We start from the raw sequence: 27,675 nt of genomic DNA, 5'->3' as shown, positions 1-27,675 counted from the left end.
CAGACGCAGCTGGATGATAAATCTCATACCTGCATGCATGTCGGTTCCAGCACATTTTTGCTTATCACATTCCTTGTTTTTTTCCATTACTGGTCCTTAAAACAGAGCCAACTTTCCACTGCAATTATGTCTGTGTGCAGTTACAGCTATCAGTTGTGACATGAAAATGTATTATGTTCAAAACACAGCAGACCTTTCAGCGGCCAAACATTACTACAAACACTGTCGGAAGTAAAACTAATAGTCAAAATATGAAGATGTTTCCATTACGTTTTCAGCCCTGAGCTCTTTCTACAACACAGAACCACACACACCTCGGTGAACCTGTTACTAAATGTTCTGTTGCTAGTAGCAACCACTAACGACACAGTTCTGTAGCAGTTACATTCATCCTTTTGTCAGATCTGTGACCAAGCAAATATTGACTAGCATCTACAGTACTATCAAGTACACTTAACCCTTAAGTGCAGTTCGTTTGATTAGTGTAAACGCTCCGTACCGTACTCGGGCATGGTGTACGTGGTCTGGAGTACGGTTCATGTGTACTCGTGTACGGTTCACATCCGGTGTGAAAGCCAACCGTACCGAAACACGGAAGTGGACTGCTAGTTAACGTCAGTAATGTTAGCAGTCAGCGAGTAGTTGTGAAAGGGCAGGCTTTTTTCAATGCCGCCTGTCACCTCTGAGATCTGAATATGCGCGCACCCTCGTGGGTGATGAAGCAGGAAAGCAGACGAGAGGGTCCTTAAAACATAAAGAATAGTAGACGATGGGGTTGGGCGATGTTTGTTATTTTATTTCGCTAGTTTAATAGTCTGCCTCCGAAGAACGAGAGCCGCTCAGCTGCTCAGCGGGCAGAGAGAGAGAGACAACGTGTAGAGTCGGCATATTTTTATATCAAACTCGGTGAAATAAGAGTTTATTTCGACCAAACCAAAGTTAGTGATTGTTGGAAAGACTAACAATGACAGTTTTTGTGAGTTTTATTAGTTTCTGTCAAGTTTGAATGAAGTATTCTATGATGCCACGCTGCTAAAACAGCTGATCTCAACATAAACAAATACACGTGGATGATGACGCAAGTGTACTCGGGTACGGAACAACTTTACTAATATGAAAGCTGAGCCAGGGGGCAATTATACTCGGGCATGGTACGAATCAATCGTACCTAATATGAAAACGCCTTTAGTGTTGGATTAAGTTAGGATTAGTTTAAAGATAACATCTGTACAATAAATGTAAACACAAACAGGTCAGTAGTCAGGTTTGCGCAAATGTTGCAACTTGAAAATGTACCTTCTGTCTGAACACATGTAGAAACTAGTGTTGCTAACTGTTTCTACTGTTATGTATTTTACCATTATGATTTTAACTCTTGTGGCTTAATTACTGTGTTGTACTTCTGTTGGTGACCTAATGTTGATCAGCCTACTTTGTTTCTTCCCAGAATGAGGAACAACATGGTGACAACTAATTTGACAGCTAGTCTATACTTCTGTGATTCCAGTTTCCTCGTTACTCTCTGAAGTCATCTTTTCAATACCTTTTTATTGCTTATCTGATTTGTAATCAGATAAGCAAAATACTGTTTTCACAGTTTTACGATTGCTTCCTGTAAAAGCTTTAAAGGGCCGCTCCTTCAACCTTTATTAGTAGTGTGTTTGGATTGCTGCATAGCTGTGGATCTACACACACAGTGAGGACAGAAGAAATAAATTAATACTGTCTTAAAAGTCACTTCAACACCAGGAATAGCCACCAACTGACTATACTATTTTTAATTTTACTGTGCCTGACCTTTCATTGCTTCAGATGACCGCCAGAGTTATTAATATAGTTTGGAACAACCAGCGTATTTAACTTTGTTAATCTGTAATATAAATATGCTTTTGGCATGTAGGCCTATACATAGTCTGCTCAGTGATGTTACACCACTGTTGGCTCTAGTAAGGCAGTTTGTGGCCAGTGGTTTTAGCACAATGAAAGACTGTAACCTACAGTTAGCTTGCTGACGACTTACATTAGGATGAGGTAATGTGTGTCAGTGTATAAACTCCGAGGTTGTGTGTGTGCTGACCCAACACTCACGACACACAGGCAAACACGGCGTCTGTCAAAGCAGCTATTAATATTAGCATAGCAGCAAATCCTCAGTATTACAAAACAACAAAAACAACTCATGATTAATAGCTTCGTGTGTATTGTGAGGGCTGCATAAGCGCCGGGGCAGCATGCGGATGGGGCAAGCGTTATTAAAGTGGGATCAATAGCTCGAGCGGGGAGCGGTATCGACGGGGGCCGACGCTGCGGCGCTACACCGCCGCTCCCTCGGGGACAGTGTGTCCACAGCAGGGAGATTGAAATCAGTTTACAGCATGAGGGGACACATTAATCCTATTACCACAAATCTGGTCGTTATGGCTTTTATTGAGGCAGGAGCTTTTCCTAGTCAGCAGCACTTGGGCCTCGGTTCAACATACACACACGCACACACACATTTTCACACACTCTTAACATGCAAGTATATCCACACAGTCTCCCACGCAGATTCACACACTTTAGAGGCGATGTAATCCAAAGAGTTACACAACATTACGTAAGGTGGCAAAAAGATGCTACAGCTCTTACTGTACCTTAGGCCACAGCAGCATATGGACAGATGAGCTCTTTCTCTCTACTCAGCACCGTCTCTTCCTACTGCTCTGTTGCATTTTACCCTCTTTCTTTATCTGTCTGTTATTAATAGGTGCATCACAGCACCCATCTCTAATGAGGATCAAGCATTACTGGAGCAAAGCTATAGGAGCATGGCTGCTCAGCTGGCAAAGTGTGATGCATGTCATATTTTAGTATGGGAACATATGGGCAGTGGTGGAAAGTATTTTGAGGTACTTGTACTTTACTTTAGTATTTCCATTTCCTGTTATTTTTAGGACCGTCAAAGTTAACACGATAATAACACGTTAACGCATATTCGTTTTAACATCACTAATTTATTTTAACGTATTAACGCAACTTGGCATTTTTTAGTAGTAGCGGGTTCAGTTCAGCATCATATGAAACTAGAAAACCTGAAGAATCCTTTTTCATACTAGCTTGTCAGTAAGGAGGCTAAATAACGCTCCAAACTTGCGTTAAATTTTGGCAAGGAAAAATTGCCATGGCCATTTTCGAAGGGGTACTTTGACCTCTGACCTCAAAATATGCCAATGAAAATGGGTTCTATGGGTACCCACGAGTCTCCCCTTTACAGACATGCCCACTTTATGATAATCACATGCAGTTTTGGGGCAAGTCATAGTCAAGTCAGCACACTGACAGCTGTTGTTGCCTGTTGGGCTTGAGTTTGCCATGTTATGATTTGAGCATATTTGTTATGCTAAATGCAGTACCAGTGAGGGTTTCTGGACAATATTTGCATTGTTTTGTGTTGTTAATTGATTTACAATCATAAATATATACATATATTTGCATTAAGCAAGCATATTTGTCCAGTCCCATGTTGATAATAGTATTAAATACTTGACAAATCTCCCTTTAAGGTATATTTTGAACAGATAAAAAATGTGCCATTAATTTGCGATTAATCACGATTAAATATTTTAATCGATTGATTGACAGCCTTAGTCATTTTATACTTCTACTCCACTGCATTACAGAGAGAAATATTGTACTTTTTACACAACTGCATTTAAAGCTTTAGTCACTAGTTACTTTGCAGATTCAGATTATTAAAACAAAATATAATTAACAAATAAATTAAGAAGTATTACCATATGTTAAATTACCCAGCAGTACATAGAGTAGATACGATTAGCCTCAACATTCAACATTATGATGATATTATCATTAATGCATCAATAACTGGACATTCTGCATAAAGAATACTTTTACTTTTGGTACTTTAAGTATTTTTGATGTAGTAGAAGTACTTTTACTTCAGTACAATTTTGAATGCAGGACTTTTACTTGTAACAGAGTTTATACACTGTGGCACTGCTACTTTTAGTACGTGAAATATATGAATACTTCTTCCACCACTGCCCATGGGTTGAATCAGTCATTTCTGCTTGATAAATTACTTAAATAAATGATTAATCAATCATCAAACTTGTAGTCGATGTTCTGTGGATTGACTAATTGACTTATCGCTTCAGCACTTCTATATGATCCTACAAATGTCAACACTGCTTTAGACGACATTAATAAAGTTCACCTTTAGCTTGCAATATGCTGTAGACACAATGGTCTGGTTTGGCGTTGCTATTTTAAGCACTAAAACTACCGTGTCTTTCCAGAGCCGTTTGTGTTGGAATGGAAATTGTATTGGAAATTCTGACAGGAAAATTATGTCTGACCTGTCATTTCAATAACAATAGGCCAATCATTGTATGACGCTGTTCTTCTTCCTTGGCGAGTAAATTGCGAGCCTCTACATTCCATTGCGAGGCCTTTTTTTTCTTTGCTTCTAATCTTATCACTTCATAGTCGTGTCGTCTTGGACACATGGTAACCAGACACGCCGCCCAGGAGACTGTCCTTTGTGGTACGTCACCCTAACGGACGCAGCGCTAACCTTTAGCTGACACTTGAGCCCCGGCACTTCTCTAAGGTTTCAGGCCAATGAGAGCTGCCCATCTCCACCTGCCTAGTGGCCAGACTGGGGGAGCAGGCACACCTGAGCCCACTGCTCTGGCCTGGGATCGCTCAACCTTGCCAAGATGCAGATCTGGTTTCCTACCAGCACAGAACCCGATACCGCCAGCGTCTACATCCATCCTGTCTGTCCTGCCGCTGCTCCTCTGCCTCTTGCCTTCACCTCAACAAATGGTCATCACAACAGTGTTTTGAAATGCTGGACGCCTGGATCATATTAAAATTCAGACCTGATTTATGTTTGATGAGTAGGGAGTGAGAGGGCTGTCGGTGTCCTTTCTCTAAATAATAAAACACTGCAGAGAAAATGGCTAACTAACTAAATGGCCAACGATTGACAAGAGCAGATCAAGTCTGTCAATTGAGACGGGCAATAAATCTGTCAAGGACTTGCAGGGGATAAGGGCTGCCCCCTCTTAGTCGACTAATCGGTCGTTATTGATTGATAAATGATTAGACGATTAATGGATTAGTCCATCTTCAACTTTAACTGATTCATCTTATAGGTACAGTATGTACATTTTTACATGTGTAAACATTTTTTAATCGCTTTTTATTGCCAATGTGTGAACAGGTTGTAACCTAACCTTTTCCGCGACTTTCTGGATTTCCTCTATCAGCCTGTGGACTGCTTTTAATGTGAAGAATGCGGGACGTTTTTTCCGTCATGCGCGCTCTCACGGGTTCCTTTATTTTCAGCTACGCCTCAGGGCTAACAGTGTGCAATGATAGCTAACGTTCGGTTAGAAATGGAGTCCGCCAACGCCAACAAACGGCCAGCCCCCATCACAACACAGACTCCAACATAAACTCCACAGAAGCACAGAAAAAACAAAGTTACAGTATATCTAGTGAGGCCCGTCTTGCAAAACAGGAATGTGACCGACGTCGGTGGAAAATAACATCAACATCGGCCGGGCCTTCAATTCATGGAGTGGCCTTCATTTGGTTTTGGGTATCAAAACGGCCCCCGAGGTTGCAAAATTCCTATTGGACAGGTAATCTAACAGGTAAGCATGTGAAATATATATAGTGATATTGTGGTTTTTCAGCTGGCTAATGTTGCTAACGTTAATCAACATGATGCCTGCCAATCACATTCAGTCTCGTGTGTGTCGCCCAATTGTTTTGACCGATGCTCGCTCACGTCTACGTAGTGCGAGCACAAGCGCGAGCAACAGAACGCTGACTGTCGTTGACTTAACGGCCACAGGTGTCACTGTTAACAAGCAATTTATGATTCTTGCATCTAGCCCCAATAAAAATATTTGTTCAAACTAAAATGCCAAATATAACATTGTTCTATCTTCTCAATTGTGAAGATTTTCTACTTTTCTTTATCTTATGTGATAGTAAACTGAAATCGTTTGGTTTTAGACTTTTGGTCTGACAAAAAAAACACAACAGGCTTTAAAAAATTGTGAAGGGCATTGTTCACAATTTTTATAAGCCAAACTAATTATCGAGAAAATATTTTGCAGATCAATAAAAACATGATATCCATTCATTTAATCTTTATCCTCTGCAAAGCCATTAATTCAGTCTACCTAGATATAGTGTGAAATGTTCCACATTTTATAACTTAACACATAAAGTTACATAATGCCACATTGTTTTGTATCTTCTTTGTTGCTTAGATGCTCAAAATAACCGTCACAAATTAAAGGGAGTGACAGCCCATTATGTAAAGGGGTGTGTGTATCAAAAAAGACAGTGGGAAACATCACAGACGTCAGCAAAATCAACTACAAATAGCAGATTAGTCATCAAATCTCTCCTCCTTCCTCAAAACTCAGTGATGGTAAAGCCTGAGAACGGACATATGACACAAGGGACAGACAGGCAGACAGAAGGACAAATGGAAAGTGACCCAGGTGGACGGAAACTTCTTCAGGCGTCCTCGGCGAGGAGTTGTGTGTGTGTGTGTGTGTGTGTGTGTGTGTGTGTGTGTGTGTGTGTGTGTTTGCTGACAGAGGTGTTTGTCTGTATAGGACTGCGAGTCCGCTGACTCACTGTTGTGGTTGGAGTATGTGACTGTGTCAGTGTTATACAGTTGTCTGTGTGTGGGAGAGCGGGCTTAAGTTGGAAAACAGCTGTCCTTGGTGGCTTGCAATGCAGCCATTCTGTGCATGTTTCTCTATAACAGTGTGCGAATGGGTCATAATGTCAAAATCCTGTTTCCTCCCAATGCTAATCCTAATTAAAACACATTTAATTCAGTGACAGACGGCAGCCAGAGAGGCACTTATCAAGAGAAAGAGCAGGTTGACAGGCTGATTAATTATTCATACGTGTATAAAAGAGCGAATAAATGGGCACCCATCAAACTGGCCAGTGAATAAATAAATAAATAAATAAGATGTAAACGCCACAGCATCAAATCAAGCATGCGACGTAACCGTAAAGGCTTTCGTCACGCTCTTTAATACACTCGCTGCCTGCCAACGTGCTATGACCTTCACCATGTGTCCTGTGCTATCATCTGCTGATGCTGCCACATTTTCCAGGTAATGATAGTGCCGCTGTGACGAACACACACATACTACAACGTCCGCCCACGGCTCCGACCTCACTAAACCTCACAGCAAACAATAAGTCCTTTTGTTTTCTCCAGAATGGACACAAAGCACTCTGGTATGAAAGCCTACTGTACCAACAGCTCTGCCATTATTGCAACAACAACCTGCTCTGTCCACCGCCTCTGTGTTTGGCTCATTAATGATGTAACCAGCTGGGATGGAGCCAAGGCAAAGCCATTTCATCCGTGTCAAAACAATGGCTCCAAAACACCACAACCAGTCGCACAGCATCTCATCTAATTAAACCATTCACTTATTTTCTTCACGTCGCCCATTCAAGCACCGCTGCCACCGCCTAATCGTTCTGTGGAGTGTCTATAAATAGCCGCAAATCCACATATTAGTAACCTCAACAAAACAGGAGCCTTGAGATTACTGTTTCTCATATTCAGAAATCGGAGATATTAATAAAAACAGACCGGCTCAGATCTTGTTGAATGATAATAAAAACAAGAGCAGGCTGACAGGGAGGTGAGCTCAATCAGAGGCCGCTCCCCCCACGTGCCCTGCTTTAATCTGCCCTCTCCCCCGGCGCTCTCCATCACTCTCCGTGTGCCAGAAACCGGGATTAGCGGTGTTCTTTGTGCCATTCGAAAGTCAGCCCTCTTGTCTGCTCTTTTAATTGTGCGCGGACCTTCTTTTCTTTGGGTGAGTCTGCTGATAAGAGCTGCTTGACAGGAAGCTTTAGTGAAGAAGACTGCGCTCTGATCAGACTGTCTTGCCCGCGGCTGTGTCAAGCCTGTCTGGGGGGGAGGATCTCAGAGCGCTAAAACCAGGTTTCATTAAAGTAAATCACAAATAAATAAGCGAAATGTGTGATCCAGAGAGGCATAAACGAAGAGGCATTCACAATATGTCACGATCAGGAGTATCATCTGTTGTATACAGCAGAAACCCTCCACAATAAACACCTACCGAGGTTTCACAGACTGCTATTTTCCCTGTGAAATCTTCAAGATTATGACCGCTATGCTATAATTACAGGACAACTGCAGGGGTGGCACATTGGTGTCTTTCACCTTGGCCTGGTCTGCAGTGGTTTGGAAGTGTAATGAGAGTTGGGAGCAAACACAGCAGCTGCCTGGCCTCACTAGGGGGGAAACGCAGACCACAGGGGTGGCTCAGAGAATGAAATGCATTGTTTGTTATGTTAAAGGATTTCTCAGTAACATCAGATTACAATCACATGCCGTTCTTGTGTGCAATTCACGGCATGTCGGACACAAGAACATTTCACATATACACACACATATCCCCCTGGGCAGCTAGTGTGCGGTTAGTAAAGCACACAAAAGTGATACAATATGGCTGACCAAGGTGCCGTGGGGGATGAGGGTGGGGTCACTGGGTTCTTTTAAACCTGCAACTGCTGCTTTTGGATACACAGAAAACAGCTGAATTGAGCCTTCACCACCAAACCAGAGAGCACATCAGCACTGAGGAGCACCTACACGGCCGGCTGCCTGCACTGCACTGCTGTAGCTTATTCTTTCCCCCCCTTCCTGCGTCTCTTTCCGTCTCTTTGGTTGATGAGTCAAATCAGACAAGCAGGCGAGCAGGTGAGGGGAATATATTCTGACGTGGAATTTCCAAAGGGTTTAGAGGGTGAGCCAAGCATTGGCAGACCATCTGTGTGGCCTTTTAAGACCCAAAACTGGCACGTTGCGGGTGCCAAAGGTTGGGGTGCCCCGGGCTCACTTTTGGACACATTTAAGTGCAACTGCTTTTTTTTTCCTGCTCTGTGATTGACAGGGCTCATATATTGAATACCTGCACCTGCCCTTAGGACAAGTCAATAAAATATGACTGTATGGGGGAGTGCTTGGGTTTTTATAGTGACCTAAATGTACTTTGAGTCCATTTTTATAGAGACAGGTAAAACTGTAAACCTAATGTGCACTTTATAAACGATTCTTTTCTCACACACTATGAATTTTTTTTTTTATGTTTGTATGATCATTTGTATAGCTGGATGTATGTTTGATTCTGAAAGCCTTATTTCCTCTCTATAGGAAGGAGTTCTTGGGATATTCTCCTTCCTATAGAGGAAAAAACTGCTTTCATATCAAACATTATACCTACTGCATTTCCTTATGGCACTAATCACAACCATTCAGGCTATATCATTGGATTATTTAAAGCCTACTACAGTATTTTAGCATTAATGTGACGTTTATAGGCTATAATAATGATCTGAATCGTTATGTTCCCAAATCCAAACCTTGTGCACCTGCAATGCTGCTGGGATGAGCAGAGATAAAGAGGGTCTGTCCGCCACTGCGTCTAAAAACTGCCTTTCTTTCTCTGCATGTGCCTTGCATGGACAATTCAATCCATCACACCCTCCCATTCAACCATTCAACTTGCGCATCAACCTCACGCTCCAAAAACGTACACAACGGCACAACAATTGGTGCATTAAGATTATAAGGGGTCGTTTTTTTTTTTTTTCTTTGTCTATGTGTGTGTGTGTGTGTTTATGTGTGTCCCATTCTTGCACACCCATTTCTGCAATTCATCACGCGTCAATCAAAGTGTGCCGTGACGTGCGTCTCGGCGAGCTGCGGCTCCCATTGATAAAAATCCTCGTCTGAGAGAGAGAGAGAGAGAGAGAGAGAGAGAGAGAGAGGGGCTGCATTCAACGTCACCAAAGACATGCATGCTACTTCTTCTTCTTCTTCTTCTCCTATAGGGCATGAGATGAGCATGCACGCTGCTGCTGCTGCTGCTGCTGCTGCTGCACAACCACACCACAAAGGGCACAACCAACCGTGCGTAATTTCTCTCTCTTTTTGTGCATAACCAACCGTACCTGCATTTTGTCTGATGTAAACACCTCGAGGTCTACTTCGCAGGCGATGATGGTCACCATCTCCAGTTTCATATTTATCGATGGCATTCCCTTTTCGTGGTTTGGAGGGGGTAAAAAAAAAAAAAAGTCAAAGTCTTTTTCTCCTCTGTGCTGTAGCAGTAGGGTTGAAGTGGTCTGTTGGGTTTCTTTCCTCCAGGAAGTTGAGGGTTAAAGTCCAGCGGACTGTTCTTGGTTTGGGTTTGATCAGCTGGAGAGAGAGAGAGTTGCTGCTGCTGGACTCCTCACTGCACTGACGCGCTGCTGAGAGTGATGCTGCAGCAGCAGACGCACAAACTCTCTCTCTCTCCCTCCTCTCTTTCTCTCTCTCATCTCCTTCTCTCTCTCTCTCTCTCCTCTCTCCTGCCCTCCCTCCCTCTGGCTCCACATTGACGTCATCATCATCCTCAAGTTCGTGGTGTTTTACGCCACTACAGCCAAGCTCCGACGAACCGTGCACAGGGGGCACTGCTGCAGAATTCACGGTCCGGTTTATTCCGCTTTTTCTTGTATTTTGTTCGTGTTTTTTTTTTTTTTTGTTAAGTTCAATGAGCTGCTCTACTGCTGCTGGAGGAGAAAAAAAATGTGTCACAACCGTTTTGGAAAAATTCAGTTCATCATGAGCCCAAACTGTACATCAAGTTCTCTCAGCATCAGTGTCACCCTGACTCCTCCAAACTGAGAGACTGTCATTCTCCATTCATGCCTTTTCAATGATGCTCTTTATATACATGCAGAACACGTCACCACAGGGGGTGGACTTAATACCAGGAGCACATATATATAACATTCAAGTCTTATGTAAAAACTCAGCAATAACTGTGCTTAAGGCTGTCAGTGACGTGTGGAGGCAATAGGGCTTATAGTTTGTAGAGAAATGTGGACAAAATAATATAAACACCACCTTATAATAATGCAAACTAAAACCATCACAGTCACATTAAAAACTGAACATTACAAGGTCATATCTATGATTCTTATTATCAGATTATATAACTATATCAGAAAACCTTGAAAAATCCACATCACAAATACTCCATAAATACATTTTATGTCATACTAACAGTCCAAAACAGCATTCCATTACAAATAAATAAAACAGAGAAGGAGGCAAGTCTTCAAGTTTGAGAAGCTGAACATGTTTGGTATTTGTACTTAATAAATAACATTATGTACAGTGTGTAGGGTTTGCGGGATCTAGTGGTGTGGTTGCAGATTGCAACCAACCGAGTACCCCTCCGCTCACTCCTCCCTTTCCAAGACCTGCGGTAACGTGAGCCGCCGAGTGCAAAAGCGTGGTAACGCCGTTCGCCTCGCTCAGAGGCCATCCTTACCATAACAACAGTACTTTAGGAGCAATGGAAGTCAGACGGCGGCACTTAGCACTCTGCGGCTCACGTTACCGCAATTTCACAAGCGTGATGGAGAACTACGATGTTCTTCAGGTAACGTAAAAACGTGAGGCTCTCTCTAGAGCCAGTGTTTGGTTTGTCCATTCTGGGCTACTGTAGAAACATGGCGGAGCGACATGGCGGACTCCGTGAAGAGGACCCGCTCCGTATGTAGATACAAAGGGCTGATTCTGAGCTAATGAAAACACAACGATTCTTAGTTTCTGGTGATTATACACTAATGAAAACATAGTTATTAATATTATATTCCATTTTTGCTAATAGTTCCCTCGCAGTGTTACACACTTCTCCTTTAAATGATTCATTTATAAACAAAATACTAGCCGATGTTTTCTTTTTTTTTTTTTTTTTCTGTCGATCGACTAATCGTATCAATTCTGTTTATTTTTCAAGCTTTTCTGCAAGCTTTTTTTTTTCTCTCGGCAGCAAAAAAAGTAGTTAAATGAAACACTAATAGGGGAAATTCCTTTTTCGATTCAACTGCTCACAACTTAAGCTCACAACTACTGCCTTGTGACGGGTTATCGCAAATAGACGTTGCTCTGTATTTGGGGTCATGACCAAAAAAGATTGGGAACCACTGCATTACACTGTCCAGGTGTTCTTGTTATTGTGTCCATCACATGTGTACCTACCAACAACATTACAAGCAGTACACACAAGATTCACAACTATACTTCACTGATAATGTCCTTGAGGTCAAAGTACACACATATAAGAGCTAAATATAAAAGCTGTTTTACTACATTTGCTATAAGATGTTGTTTTGTATAAACCATGCACTCAAATTACTGGCTCACTGACAGACATCCACAACACTGTGCGTCCAAAATACAACGCTTAGTGAAGGCATCTACTGCACTTTTTTTTTCCTCTGTCAAGGCATTATTACATCACCATGCCTGTCAGCTGCATGCTCCAGAGTTAGTGCTGCCTTCAGTTGACATGGTATGTGGCTTCATGGGCCTAAGAATAACAGACTAACAACACGGGTACACGGCGGTCACGTTGATGGGTTCAATGCCGAAGCTGTTGTCTCTGAAAATGTATTTGGGGCATTAAGAGTCTTCAGGGCAGATTTCTTGTATAGATCCTGGAAAGACTCTGATATGAAAAGTTTAAAGGATCTTCTCAGCGAGCTGAACTGTACTTTTAGTGCTGACTTGTTGATTGGAGATTAACTGTACCGAGGCTCTTTATCACTCACAATAAAGCAGCTGATGTAGCCGACTGCACCACTGCTGCCACAGCTCCTTTTTTCTCTTAATTATGATGATTCAGTGCGAGTTTCCACTTCAGCTGAAGACCAATCATTAAAAAAATTCCCACAGACATTATGCCATTGCATAATAAAGCATGTCTTTTTTTTTCCATCACCCTGCCCGTCTCTCTCCATCCCTCCGTTTCATAATAATAATTGCCCGGCCGGCCGAGACAGCTAAGTCCCCTATAAGCCATTAATATTGAGGCTCTAGGCGGTGAGGGCTATTTATGTCTGTGTGTGTCAGGCATTGTCCACGCTGTGCAGACGGAGAACATGACTGAGATATGTGAGCATGACTGTGACATTCCTCCACCAGACAGCATCAGTCAGTCAGCCAGTCTGGAACAATCCGCCGCTAAAACACCACATATCAGACGCTCTATAACGTGTTTGGCCTGAGCCTGAACTGCATCGTCAGCTGCTTCATCTGCTCGGAGTGAATCTGTTTTATTCTTTCAAGAGCAGGCAGTAGAGAAGACGTTACCTGACAGGTTTAGATATTATTTAAAAATCACCCCCACAGCTCATTAATCACGAGCTCAGGAGTGATAAAGCAGCGTGCGCCTGCCTGTGTCGCTTTTTCTTTTAAATCCACTCTGTTTTCTGGATTCTAACGTAGCCTTCGCTCGCCAAACGCTGTGATCTTTTATTTATGGCGTGTTGGAAAATTCTCTTTTCACTTGCCCCTATTTACAAAGTCTTGGGTCAACAGAAGATGTTAGAGATTGACTGTCTTTGCTGACGGAAACTTCAGCTGAGCAGGTGCTCATCCTACCTGTACTTAACCTCACATTTAGTCTGGACTAGTTTAATCTAGTCTAACACTAGTCTATTAAGTGTTACTGCTGCACTGTAATAGCAGTGAGTACTTGTATTCAGGGTAACTGCAGTTGCCATGGGAAATGTAAAAAGATTTTGGAGATGCTCTGCTAATTTTAACAAAAGAAAAGGATTTAATAAAAAAAATATCTCCCTATATATTTTGTTTACAAATTAGTGTGATGGTGGTCTTTAGTAAATTTACTGTCACTATAACAAACTAGCTACAAGAGGCTGCCTGCACAGTTCACACCTCTGCCTGAGTCAGTTGTAACACCTGAACACCACCTGATGTAATAGAAAGTGCATGAAAACTAGCAGAGAAGTCGTAAGGGTTAGCTACAAGTAATGGATGCTTAAAGCTGCAGTTTGTAACTTTGAGCAAATATGATTGATGATGATGATGATGATTATTTTATAAAACTGTCATTATATCCTGACAGTAGTGCATGAGACAGATAATCTGTGAAAAAATCATGTTCCTCCTCCTGAGTCACGGATCGGATCATATCAAGGTTTTGAGTCACGGATCAGCAGAAAAAAAGGCAGCAAAGATAACTTTTAGAGATCCCCCCGATCACGTTTTTTTGCCGCAGATACAGATTGCCGATCGTCGATGATCCATATCGGCAGATAGAGATAGTTTTTGTTGTTGTTTTTAGATTTAAATGTTCTTTTTATAATGATGTATTATAAGCTGCTTAGAGCTAAAGTTAGTAAGTTAAACATGTCATAATTCCCACTCTATTATCTATTTTATAATGCTGTGAAAACACCTCCTTCAAGTTCCTCACCAAAAACAACATTTTACAAGATTACATTTGAACACATCATGATAACAATAGAATTTACCTTTGCCGCTCATTTTTACTGAATAGAGCCATAACGTAACTCAATGGAACCCCCGTACGTTAGCTGCTCCAATGCTGCCAATGTTAAACAGAAACAGGGATGGATAAATCGTTGAAATAACTAAAACTTGAAAAATAGTTGAAATACAGTAGCTAAACTAATGGACAAATGATTAAAACATCCAGCGTCTGCCGCTCTATGTGCTTGTAGTACGAATGCAAACTTGAGCCAACTGACCTAAACGTTGACAATTCAATTGTATGATGAGAAATATTGCACCATCCACTTTTATATTAGTAATAGTGTTAAATGACATCTACATTAAAATCAATTCATGAACGTGACGGATGGTGTCCATGAAGAGCTCATCTTATAGCCCCCAATATGTCTGAGAAAGAAAGTAAAAAAGGTTGTGAACCGCTGCTGTATACAGTAGTACTTGCCAGTGACATACAGTGCAGTGTGTCGGATGTATAGGCTACTTAAATGTCTTCAGTTATCAACGCACTCCTCCAATCCCTTTTGTCACAGCTGATAAGGAGGACGGATCGCTGTGGATGATGAAGCACTTTTTCTTCCTCTCTGGCCTAATTCTGCGGCTCTCCTCCTACTCCTCCTCCTCCTCATTCTCAATTCTCGTCTCCTCATTCACAATTCCCTCTGTTAGATCTCACAGTCAGCACGCCCTGAACAAGACTCCATGTCAGAAAATACAACACACTCTTTATCCGTTTCAAATGAGAATGTGTAACTGAGAGGAGCGACTGCTCATTTCTTACCAAATGTGGATAATTATAACCTTTCAAATGCTGCCACCTTGTAAGACGTGTTAATCACAGTCGCAGTAGGTGTTTTTACTTTAATATCAACATTTATTTTAGGATGTCACTTTTGCAGATGGTTGATATTTCATTTCTGGACTAAATTTACAAGCTTACTACGGTACACTGTATATGTATTCTTGGTGTGAGTTAGATTGAGAAGACTGATACCAGCCTCTCGTCTGTATATCTGAGCCAGCAGCTGGTTAGCTTAGCATTGCACAAAGACTGGAAACAGCTGATCAAAGGCAACCAGCACCTCTAAAGCTTACTTTACATCTTCTTATGCAACTCTCGGCAAGAAAGCGAATAAGTGTATTTCCTAAAATGTCAAACTATTCCTTCTAGTGATGCACATATTTGCTAACCCTCCCGATTTTTCCCCAGACCCACCCCGCTATGGTTTTGAAATCCTCCCTATTTTCAAGGTCTCAAGTTTGGCAAGAATGGTGATGCACTGAATGCCACCGTGAAGCTGCCTATTCTTATGGTTTTAAAGTTTGTTGCATCATGCACATAAAAAATACACAGGAGATCATAATGGAAGAAAATCTTTGCTGTGATTTTTTCATTTAACCTCTGTTTCTTCATGTGCATGTAAAAACTAATGCATGTAATGTACATGCAGCATATATTCATAGATAAGACACAGCTAATAGTAGATATCTAGGTATTGCAGAGTCTCTAACGTGCATGATGCACTTTATAAGAGATGAGAAGAGGAACAGGAGGCAGCAGAGATGCTCAAAGGGTGAGACGCTGTGTCCCAGACTCACTGACGAGCTGAATTTGTATTCTGAAGTGGAGCGCTGCAGAGGAGCAGGAGGATGAGGAGGAGGAGGAGGGGGGAAATCAGGGCAGTGGATCATCGCGGTGGGGTGAATACGCATGCTCATAACACACACATGTATGTTAATGCACGAACCAAACAATGCAACACATAAACACGAGGACAAATAAAAAAAAATGCATGCAAATATAATACTGTATTTGTGCTGCATCATCTGTGAATTCAAACCGAACGCATGCACACACACATATTTATTCACTGCAAGAATTCACCCGAAATAGAAACGCATAAAAATATGACAACAGTTCTCGAGTGATGTGAGCAGAAGAATGGAAGGAATGAGTGTGAAAACAAACTCTGGAGCTCGGCCACTGCAGGCATGCACTATCCTCACGATCTTCACACACACACACACACACACACACACACACACACACATGCACGCTCCATCCCTTTGCTGCCAACCCCTTGTTACACCAGGCTACCTCTCTTTGCCCCGCCAAACCAACCCCTGGTGCCAGCGCCAATGCAGCTGCTGTAATCTAGGCCAAGCTATTTATAAAGCAAGCAGCCAAGTACAGGCGCAGGGAGCCAGGGGGAGACAGAGGGATGGGAGGATAAAAGAGTGTCTACAGGGCAGAGAGACAGATCTACAGAGTGTAGGTGAGAAAGAGCGGGGGAGAACAGAGGAGCAGGATGGCACAGAGGGAATAAAAGTATAGCGAGAGGGTGAGTCAAAATAGAAAGAGACTCAGAAAGAGAGAGAGAGAGAGAGAGGCTCTGTCAGGTGCAAAGGACGGCATGAATACCTGAGGTGCAGACACCAGCCATCAAATGTAAATGACGAACGCAAGTAGCCGCGATCAACAATCCTTCAAAGCCTGAAAATGTGTTTTATCTGGTTGTTTGAGTTGTGCAGACGAGCTGACAGGATGAAATGTGAGGGAGGGAATGTGGCTGCTGCAGTGTTTAGTGATTTGGATGAAAAACAAAATGTTGACAGAGAAGTTTTACACGACGCCTGGCAATCAAGCTTTAATTAATAGTGATAGACAACTCCCAGAGGCCGACTATGACTGCAACGCTTTTCTCCTAATTAACAACAATGAGCCTGTTATCATGGGAAATGTGCACATGCAACTGTAGATGTAGAATGGCCAATAGTCCTATATATATATATACTTTGACTGTGACTACATGATCTCAAGTTTTTAATTATTTAAGTTGAGACATTTTGTCTGTTGCCTGTGCTCTTTTCACTAGTTTAAAGGGCTCAGGTGGGAAAAGGTGACGTTATGTACTTCTGAGCACCAATCAGGATTCAGCAACTTTCAGCAAACAACCAACAGCTGTTGGTTGTTTGCTTATGTTGCCAAATCTGATCAAACTACACCCTCACAGTCCTGATAAAGATTAGCTGCAGCTCTTACTAAAAAAGGTCTGTCTTCCTCCCAACTTGAATATAAATTAGTGAATATTTAGGATTATAGAAAAATACTTGAGGTTTGAAAGTTTTCCGGGGCTTTAACTATGGGTTTACTTACTGAAATCCTGCAGACTCCGATAATTAGTTGTCAAGGTGCCATGTGAATTAAAACATGTTGAATTTTCATATTCTATCAGGAACGTGGAGGTGCTCCATATGGGTTTCATAGAAAGTGTGATATAAATATTCAAAGTTGTTTCATTCGTTTTTAATGAAAATAATCTCATAATGATATGATATATTATTCTATAAAGTCACTAAGAAATGTATGTGGATCGGTCAAATCAGTTTAAAACGAGTGGAAATTGACAAATGTTGCTGGACATTCAAAGGAAAACGAACAAAAAAAGGAGGAAGATATCATACGAATCGTTGTACGAGAATACGTTTCATACACACACAGAGAGATGGATCTGCTAACTGTGAGCTGCACCAGTGTGCCAAAATGGTTTCACTCTGGAGCTACAGTATGTGTGTGAGAATACCTTTCAACAACATCAATATGTAAATTAGTAAATGAATAAAATGACAAAAGCTGCTTGTATGTACACAGTGCTTCTACAAACGGCATCACAAACACTGTCCTAACATGGGAGCTGACAGCATAGTATGTTTCTGGTTCACAGCCAACATCTGGTGGGCCACCAGCAGCTGTTCAGTGTTTTAACCCAGTCCAGCAGCTTAGGAGCTGGAGAGATGAGCTGCCGTATAGCTGTGTGAACGGGACAGAGACAGAGGGAGAGGAGGGGGATGGACGAGGAAGCGCAGAGCGACACGTGCCGATGGTTCCACTGATTGCTTCGCTTCGAAATCAGGTCAAATCTTTGGATTGGTTAGAGGGACTCTCCGACCTGCATGCAGGCATCGCCGCTGAATACCAGACACAACAAAAACAGGCGGGGAAGGACCCGAGGTGGTCTAAGCTTCAGACACGACACGGCTCTGAGAAGATGTGGGTGCCATTTCCTGAGGCAGGCAAACAAAGAGGGAGATAGAAAGGATGGCCCATAAGCAAAGTAAATGAAAAGGCAAAAAGAGTTATGCTATAGCTTCCATATCTTCTTCAGACAACCTAACAAACTGGAGAAAACACAGGAACAGGCTGTCACACAGGCCCACATACGCAGTTAACTTGGGTAGAGGCCGTCAATAGGCAACGTGATGGAGACACTGATAGGAAGCGAGGTGCACATGGACACAAACTTAAATGATGGGGAAGAAGAGCACTTGTGGGAGAAATGAACAAATGAGACATCTAAAGAAAAACAGGAACAAACAAGAACCAAATTGAATCGGGGAGAGTCACACACACGATTGTATTTCCTTTGTCCAGGAAAACAACAACAGTGAAAAACAAGTGCCGAGAAAAAAAACCCCAACAACAACAGACTGTCAATAGTCCTTTTCTGTAAATGACAACCGGCAGAAATTGATTTGGATGCCGGTCTCCCCACCTCTCTCTCCTCATAAATAACTCCAAGCAGCAGCCTCACAGGGGAACGGGCTTTGCAGACTCAGGAGTCACACAACATTAAAACGTCAACAGAGTTCGGTAAGTAAACAGAAAGGTAAAAGAAAAGGATTCAGGCCAGGAGGAGCTACAGTAGTACTGTACAGTGAATTACAATGTCTCTATATTCACAAGTAGGGGTAGGAGAAAAATGTATACAGCATAGAATCATAATTTTGCTGGGCAATATCGCTAGAGTGAAAACTTGTATCATATGAAACTAGAAAGCATAAGGAATAGATTGATACCAATCATTTCATGTTAGCTTGTTGGGAAGAACGCTAAATAACACTCCAAAGTTATGGTACATTTTGGCGAGGAAGAACTAGCATGGCCATTTTCAATGGGGTCCCTTGACCTCTGACCTCAAGATTAGGCTTGTCGCGGTAGTCGGTGTTACCGGTGGCGTATCAGCGCCAATTTATCAATAGATAGTTGGACGACGGACGCTACAAACTGAAAGTGAATGCATCTGCTCCATACGGAGTCTCAGCTCAGAGTAGCAGGAGTCAGATTTCACACACACGGGACGAGAGAGAGTTGACAGGCCGAGAGATGGCAAAGGATTTGGCGTCGAAGCAAACGCTCCTATTTGGCAATATTTCAGATTTAAACCCAATGCTATAAGGGAACCATACCGTTAACGAGGCAATCGGCATGAGGAGGACGGAGCGGTCACAGCCGGTGTGCACGGCACAGCGGCGCCAGGTAGACCCCTGCGGCCCCGCAGCAAAAGCTCTACCGGAGAGCCAGAAACACGCCATCCGCGGTACACATATTGATCGTCATATTTTGCGGTGTAATCAGTAACGGTGGTGTCACAAGTTTATTAACTGGTGGGAAATTTTTCCTCACATCACTTCCCTACTCAAGATATGTGACAGAAAATTGAAAACTGTATCTTATTAGATAAAACAGATGTTGACAAACTGCATAATTTGCAGTTGAAAAAGGTAATAAATAGCAATATATCGCAATATATATCTTATCGCAATACTCAGCATATCGCAAAAGGTTTAAAATCGCAAGAAGATCGTGGTGATTCCAACCCCTATTCACAGTCCAATCAACTCTATAAAGAAAAAACATGTCCATGTTAAAAACAGATCTTTAAGGTACAAATAATATAAATAATAATAATAATAATAATAATAATAATATATGATAATATAAATAAAATACATAATATAATACATATAATAATATAAATAAATAAATCCTCAAGGTCTGATCATCTAAACTGTTGCCTGTCGGTTTATTTCAGCTCCTTCATTTTACACACTCGCACCTAAAAGCAATTATCTGCAGAACATTTTTCTATTTCATGGACTGTTTGATTGCAGTTACGCCTCAATTCACGGCAGTCCATTTATACATCAGTCAAATAAGAGATCATGTTCTGTTGTCGTATTTTGAACTGCTATTCTTGAAAGGAACATTTCTTTTTTTAGACCGATTGAACCAGAAAATAATCTTGATTTAAATAGACTCACAGGAGCACGACCAAGAACAAATAACACAGCAGCTTAATACGTAGCATGCTAAATCTTATAGTTTCATAATCAGCCTGTCTGTAGTAGGAGGGGGCGGGGTAAGATGAGTCTCTTCTATCAAAGCAACCGTACACAAAACCAATCGCACATCAAAGAGCAAATATCTATTCAGCTTTAACACTGAAAGCGTGGGAGTGGTATTGTATGAGTGTCAGTAAAAGAAAAAACTATGACATAAAATAATTTAACATGATATAAGGATCTTTAAATAGATGTGGATATGTTTGAGGTTTAGAAAGTACAATATGACATAACAGACTTATGTAACTGGATTTGATTAGCTTACGAGGTAATTAAATAACTGTATCCAAGAGATATTTCTAATATTACAGTGCGTTATTACTGTATGTCCCCCGGTAACAAACAAAATAAACCCAGGGATCAGCCTCTTTGTAGAATATACGAAAGAGCAACTAAGAAAGCCTGAGAAAAATAAAAAGTTTATTCTTCTGGGAAAGAGAAATAAGAGCTATATGAGAAAGAGGGGCTGAAAGTAACGGTCAACATGTGTTTGTAAAATGTCAGAAAATAGCTAAGAATGACCATCACAAGTTCAGAGAGAACTTACGCTTTTTGTCCATTTCACAAAGATATTTAATGATATAAAAGTAAGAAAAGCAGCAGCTCTCACATTTGAGCGGCTGAAGTCAGCATATGTCTGGCACTTATGCTGTATTCTAGGGCCGAACGATTTTGAAAAAACATCCAATAGCGATTATTTTGACTGATATTGCAGTTGCAAAATGATTTGCAATATTTGAGTGAATGATCATTTTTACATCATTATTCTTATTTTTATTGAAAAACATATTAAAAATGATTATGGTGTGATTTTTGCAGCGATCTGTAAACAAAGATATTTTTTTAAGTCTGTAGAATATGATGTGTGGGCCAGGACATCTCTGCAGCACCACATTATTTAATTTAAATGGTATTTAGACCCATATTTCACCTTTAACAAATATTGCACCTCCTGCGATTTGAAAATTGCAGCAGGCCATATTGCAATTTCGATTAATTGTGCAGCTCTACTTGATTCATGGGTTAAATGATAGTCAGAAACATTGTCAATTAACTGATCAACTAATTGTTTCTTCACTATAAGAAATTATGACCTTCCTCTTTCTTTTCAATTTGACATCAGCTACTGAACCAGATACAAACAAATAGTTTACAACTCCTTATAAATTAGCTGAATCTATTCTATTAGTGATATTGACTCCTTTTTCACAACAGATATTTTGTCTGTGTCTGAAATCACTCAAGTCTGAATAGAACAAAGTTACTTCCATGTTAACACTCTCTGTGTGACTCTAAACCTGTCAGTGGTGACGCAGGATGACGACGACCCAATAAGTGTCTGAAACCCTTAACCCTTATTACATAGGGAGAGAATAGACCTTTTTCACAGCAGACATTTTGACATGTCATAGTAGTGTGTGTGTATAATAACATTAATAATAGCTGCATTCCACTTAGGGGAGGCCCTGGTATTGTGTCATGCTGTCTCACTGGAATAGCTCACTGGGACACTTAATGGAACTGAGCCATCGTTAATGTTATCAATTTCACCTGTGCATTTCCTGCTATGACAAGTCAAAATGTCTGCCGTGAGAAAGGTCCATAGTGAATGAGTAGACAAGGGAGTGATTTCAGTCACAGCTTTTGGACTTGTCATAGCAGGAAAAGCACAGGTGTTACTACTAACATTAACGAAGGCTCCGGTATATTCAAGCGCTGTCAATTCAAGATGGCAAAAAGTGGCGTGCTGCCAGGCTGTTTTGCATACCGAAATGAAAGGAAGTGGAAACCAGATCTGACTAGCCGGCACTTCGCTGGTTGGGTTTGGAGCGCACCCAATTATTGAGGTATCATTTGTTTTCTGTCCAAACCGATAAAACAGGAGAGTGAAGAAGATCTGTACAAACGCACACCGTCCTGAGAAGAGACCTAATCGGCCAACATCATTAGAATCACCCGTGTGGGTTCATCACACACCATGGGTGTGCAGGGCCTTTATCATTTACCTTACATAGCCTACCGGATCCCTTTCCTGTTTAACTTACAGTACTTCTGTGTAGAGTTGCAACAATTAATCGATTAATTGATTAGTTGTCAACTATTAAATTATTCGCCAACTATTTTTGATAAGCGATTAATAAGTTTGAGTAACTTTTTAAGATAAAAAAATCAAAATTCTCTGATTCCAGCTTCTTAAATGTGAATATTTTCTGGTTTCTTTACTCCTCTATGACAGTAAGCTGAATATCTTTGGTGTTGTTGTGGACAAAACAAGACATCTGAGGACGTCATGTTGGGCTCTGGGAAACACTGAGCGATTTTTCACCATGTTCTGATGTTTTATAGACCAAACATCTAATTGATTAACGTTACAGATGATACAGATATTTTGTCACCCATCATGTCACAGTGATAGCTTGGCTCAGATTTCACTGGAAAACCTAGTAGCTGACTTCAACTTGAGATACTCATCGAAATGCAAGGAGCATTGTAGTTTAACAGAGAAAAGTGGAGCTGTCGTTCCGAAAGAAAACACTGTCATCTTGTCAAATGTGCAAAATACTTTGCCACCCTGAGTGCCACAACGGCTCAATTCAACCACTGTTGTCTGCTTGACTTAAATTGCTTTTTTGCTTTTTTCTGTTTGATGAATAAAAGGCAAAACAAGCGCACCGGGTTGGTGAGACATCCCCGGTCAGTGTACCAGAATAATATCCAGGCCGCAGCAGGAGCATGGGCCAGCGGCACTCACTCACTCTGCACTGCATCATGTCTGACCTTCAGCCTGCCAAGCACCCGCTGCCTCACGTTCACCCCCCCGGGGCCGACGCCCAAAAATAGACCGGAGTCTGACATATGCAAACATATCCCTGCCACGCGCATGCATGCACGCTGTATGTACATACATGCATTGTGTGTGCACATAAAAAACACACACTGACACACTCACTTTACATCTCACTTTTCACATCCTCTATCACGCTATCTTTAGTCCCCTGATGTGTTTCATTGCTCCACTCTGCTCCGGGGTTGTCTTACTTTATCCTCCGATATATAAGAGTCACACTATCAAACACATTAGACTGAAGTGGGCCAGCTGTGTCAACTTTTCACATCCTTACAGCACTCTATCGCTGCTACACTGCTAATGCATTCCCAAGAGGAACAGTTTGGAAAAATACTTGTAGGGCTTCTGCAGTAAATATGCTGGACAAGTTATCTGGTAGCTGCTGCAGTAGTTTTGGTTTAATGTGCTTATAAATACTGTACGTCTCTGAGTTTTCTGCCCATAGTCCAATACAATGGAGGTGAATGGCTTTTATTATTTGTGGGGCTTGAAGCTTTGAAAAATATTTTTTCAGAAACTTGTTACTCTGGGTAATACATAGAAAACACTATTAATTGGAACTATTTCCCGTCAAAGAACTAGTCCCTAGTTGAAACTGTCTGTTGACAAAAGCGTCAACACTGTAGATTATCTACAGTAAAAGCCTTTACGCACCGAGGGCGTGACGAATAAATGACACGTACAAGTACTTGCCTGCGAATATTATATGTCTAGGGCTTTTATTGTGAAAGGTGCCTTTGTCAAGGTTGAAAGGAGTAATAAAGTTTGCCGTCCAGGTTCGGACTATACAGAGCCTCTGTGTTGTTGTTTCATAAATACAGGCACAACTCAACCAGTTCTGCACAACGTGATTGGTTGATGCTCTTATGTGCTGTGCAAAAGCTCAGAAAATGATCTTGTTCCCAAAAAAAAATATATTTTTTGCCTTCCACAACGTGTTCTGTCACGCCCGTGACTTGCCGCACAGGCGCGCACAGTGACGAAGCAAAAGACGAAACGATGTTGTCGTGTGACGTGGAATTGTGAAATGGAGGAAAGATTTGTGGAGCTATGGCAACAACAACCCAGCCTTTTTGATGTTTCCTCAAGGGACTAACATGACAGAGTGAAAAAAGAAAAAAGGTGGTGTGAAATAACAGAGACAGTTAAGCAACCCGGTGAGTAAGCTACTGCCATTAGCATCAAGCTTCCTTCCTGATGACATCACACACGTCGTGAAAGACGACCAGCGACGATTGTTGTCGTGACATGACAGACTACACGTCTGTCATGTCTCTCGGCCAAGTCAAGAAAATGACTCTCAATCGTAGTCAATTGAGTAAGACGCAAATATTGTCACTTTCATACTGCGACAATACAGCAACTTCAAAACACTTTGTTTGGTTGTCTATTGCCTGCAAGATAAAAACATGTTGCTCGGCGTTGTATTAAGCTTGCAGCTGGTGCTTGCTTGATTGCACTGGTTATGGATTGAGGAGAGCTCAGTCTGACAGCAGCAGTAGCAGCGATGAAAGCTTCGCTCTGTGCTGATTAGGCCTGGTATACACTGGGCACTATGAGGGACGACTTCTAATGGCTTCTCTGACCTTTCCCTTGACAAGCACAGAAACCACTTTGCCTCGTTACTTTGCCCACGCACACCTCTGTCTCCAACTCTCTCACTCCTCGTACACACTTGTTTCCTGTGGGGGTTATAGATAATGAATCATGTTGGAATTAGAAGCCACACTGGCTGCAGCTGTGTTCACTCTATGCAATGCTGCTAATCGTATTCATACGCTGAATGTAGTTGATCATCCCTCAAGCCACACTGGGAACTGGTCTAAGGAAGCTAATCAGAAGTATAAGCGACTCAGCATCGTCCAAGTCACATCTGAAATGACTCAGTACACATTCACTGGTTTAGTTAATGAAAACATTCTAATAATATATAAAATACAACACATCAGACTTGGACAGGCTATATCTACATAATGTATATATCTGTATAGTTATATGCAAACAATCAGTACATTTATTTCAGTAAGGAAGATAAAATGAAGGATATATTTACTGTGAAATATTTCCAAAGGATGCCTTATCTTTGTTTCTTTAGATGAATAAAGATATTTTTCAAGCAACAGAAAACACTTGATGTGCTCTTCATTGTGATGTTGGACAAGGAGATAGGAAAAACACTTTAATTAATCTAAAATCCTCCGATATGCTTTGAGAAATTGTCAGCTAAATAATCTTTATGATGCTCAGAATGTGTCCAAACTTATTTGTACAATTTAAACTTATAAACTTATAATAATTACACATGGCAAATTAAAAATAACTAGTGCAGTCAGTGCCGACTGGTGGCTTGCACCCGCCATGTGTGAAGTTGACTGGATGAACAGTTATCTCCAGATATGCGAAGGACAGTCCTACCTTTTTTTAGTTAAATGATACTGCTACAGCACCACCTATTGGCCAGATGGCACCAAATTTGCCATGGTCACTCGACATCATATCTACACATGTCCACCAAATGTGGCCGCAATAGCACAAATTGTCCCAGAGATATTACTTTTTTTGTAATATAAGCCCTGCCCACAGCATTTGGGCTAACTTTGAGGGCTAGCTGTAGTAAAACTGTATGTACAGTAACATCAACAATCCAAAAAAGTAAATTTTTCCGGCTAGGTCCGGAGATGTACTGTGCCAAATTTGGTGACGATTGCTCAAAATTTGTAAGAGGAGTAGCAAAAAAAACAGATATGGACACAATTCAAATGGAGGAAAATTATTCTGGACGCAAATGGGCGTGGTTTATGTAGATAAATTCGCCTGGACCCACAAAATCCAAGTAAACAAAGAATTTTGTTTCTGAGACTTACGGTTCAATAGTTACAGTCCGTAATGTTCATTGTTATAGCGCCACCATCTGGTCAAATCGCACCACATTTGACACTACACACCTTTGGGTCCTGAGCAATACATCCGCCAAGTGTGAGGTAGATCAGATGAGCGGTTCTCGAGATTTGTGAAGGACATACAAAAAGAAAGACAGAAAGAGATTCTTTGCTTTATAGTTAGATTTGGCATAAAATAAAGGGTGTGCCTCTGACTATCCTTAACTGAAATGTTGCTTTTGTTTGTAATAATGACACACTGCAAATTAAAAATAATACCTATTTGATATGTTAATTGAGAGACATATGATTTAAGCTCTAAGAGAGATCATTCAAATCATTAACTGTGGTGGCACAGCCCTGTTTTAATCATGAGAATTAATTTTAATTAGAAAATGAATAATAGACCCAATCATTTCAGCGAGAGAGGTGGAGCCTGCTCTGACCATGCAGACCTGAGCTGAACTACAGAAACAGTCTCTCCGTTCTACATAAAAGCTGGTCAGGGGAACAAAATACTGCAGATAAAAGAGAAAGTGTGCCACTAGGTTTTACTGTCTTTTCACTAATGCAGAAGAAAGGAAAAGGCTTTTACAGCTTGCTAAGAGCTTCTTATAAATATGGGGGCACATGTCTCTCTCTCGCTCTCTCTCTCTCTCTCTCTCCCTCCCTCTCTAAAAAGAGCACAGTGTGATTACAGAAACAGCCCGTCCTCCTGCATGCAGGCCTTTGAGAACAGAAACAGAAGGTGATGTCGGTGTTGGGAGGGAGCCAAGAGCCCAAAGACACAAAAATGTAGGTTGCCATGTCCCTGTTCTTCACTGAGGATGTAGACACTGGGTTTAGAGATGTCAAGTTTTTAGCAGTTGGTGAAAATGCTGAAATTTCAGCAGAATCAAACAGCACTGCTACAAGCCAAAAAAACAACCTCATAAAGTCCCCGTTTGAAAATATCACAAGCAGCCTGTTTTTCTATTTCTCATCCCTTCCTGTCCTCATTTTTGAAAAGTTTAAATAAATGTCAAAAGTTCTATTTTTAGTGCAGCTCATTTAATTGAACCATATGGAGAACAATCTATTGACATGCTCCGACTGAAGGGTGCGTGGGTGGCATTTCCACTTAAAAGCGTGGAGTGTGAATCGTAATGAGGCGAGGAGGCAAAATGAACGGGGAGAGGACGGGGGGTGGGGGGGTTGGGGGCAGACTCCATTGCTGGGAGCAACGGATGTACAAACAGCGAAACTCACAAAAGCAAGGAGTGATTCATTTAAAGGGATTTTGTGTATGCGCCAGATTTAGCCTCTCTGCTTTGCATTCATATACATAGAGGGGATAA

General features: G+C 41.4%; 1 protein-coding gene across 2 annotated transcripts in view; it reads right to left on the bottom strand.

Moving 5' to 3' along the window:
• rcan3 (regulator of calcineurin 3) overlaps nt 1–27,675 on the bottom strand; it is a 53,484-nt gene that overhangs the window by 21,029 nt on the left and 4,780 nt on the right. Inside the window, exon 1 of one of the 2 annotated variants that reach the window (XM_037746836.1) lies at nt 10,048–10,403. The exons of the other annotated variant lie outside the window; for it this stretch is intronic. Within the exon in view, the coding sequence (XP_037602764.1) occupies nt 10,048–10,134 (87 nt within the window). The 5' untranslated portion in view covers nt 10,135–10,403. Of the gene's footprint in view, nt 1–10,047; nt 10,404–27,675 lie in introns of those variants that run through there. 2 annotated transcript variants of the gene reach the window in all.

This window comes from Sebastes umbrosus, chromosome 16, assembly GCF_015220745.1.
Source record: "Sebastes umbrosus isolate fSebUmb1 chromosome 16, fSebUmb1.pri, whole genome shotgun sequence".
Lineage (NCBI taxonomy): Eukaryota > Metazoa > Chordata > Actinopteri > Perciformes > Sebastidae > Sebastes > Sebastes umbrosus.
The sequence above is the reverse complement of the archived record's forward strand: the minus strand, read 5'-3'. Positions and strand labels throughout refer to the sequence as shown.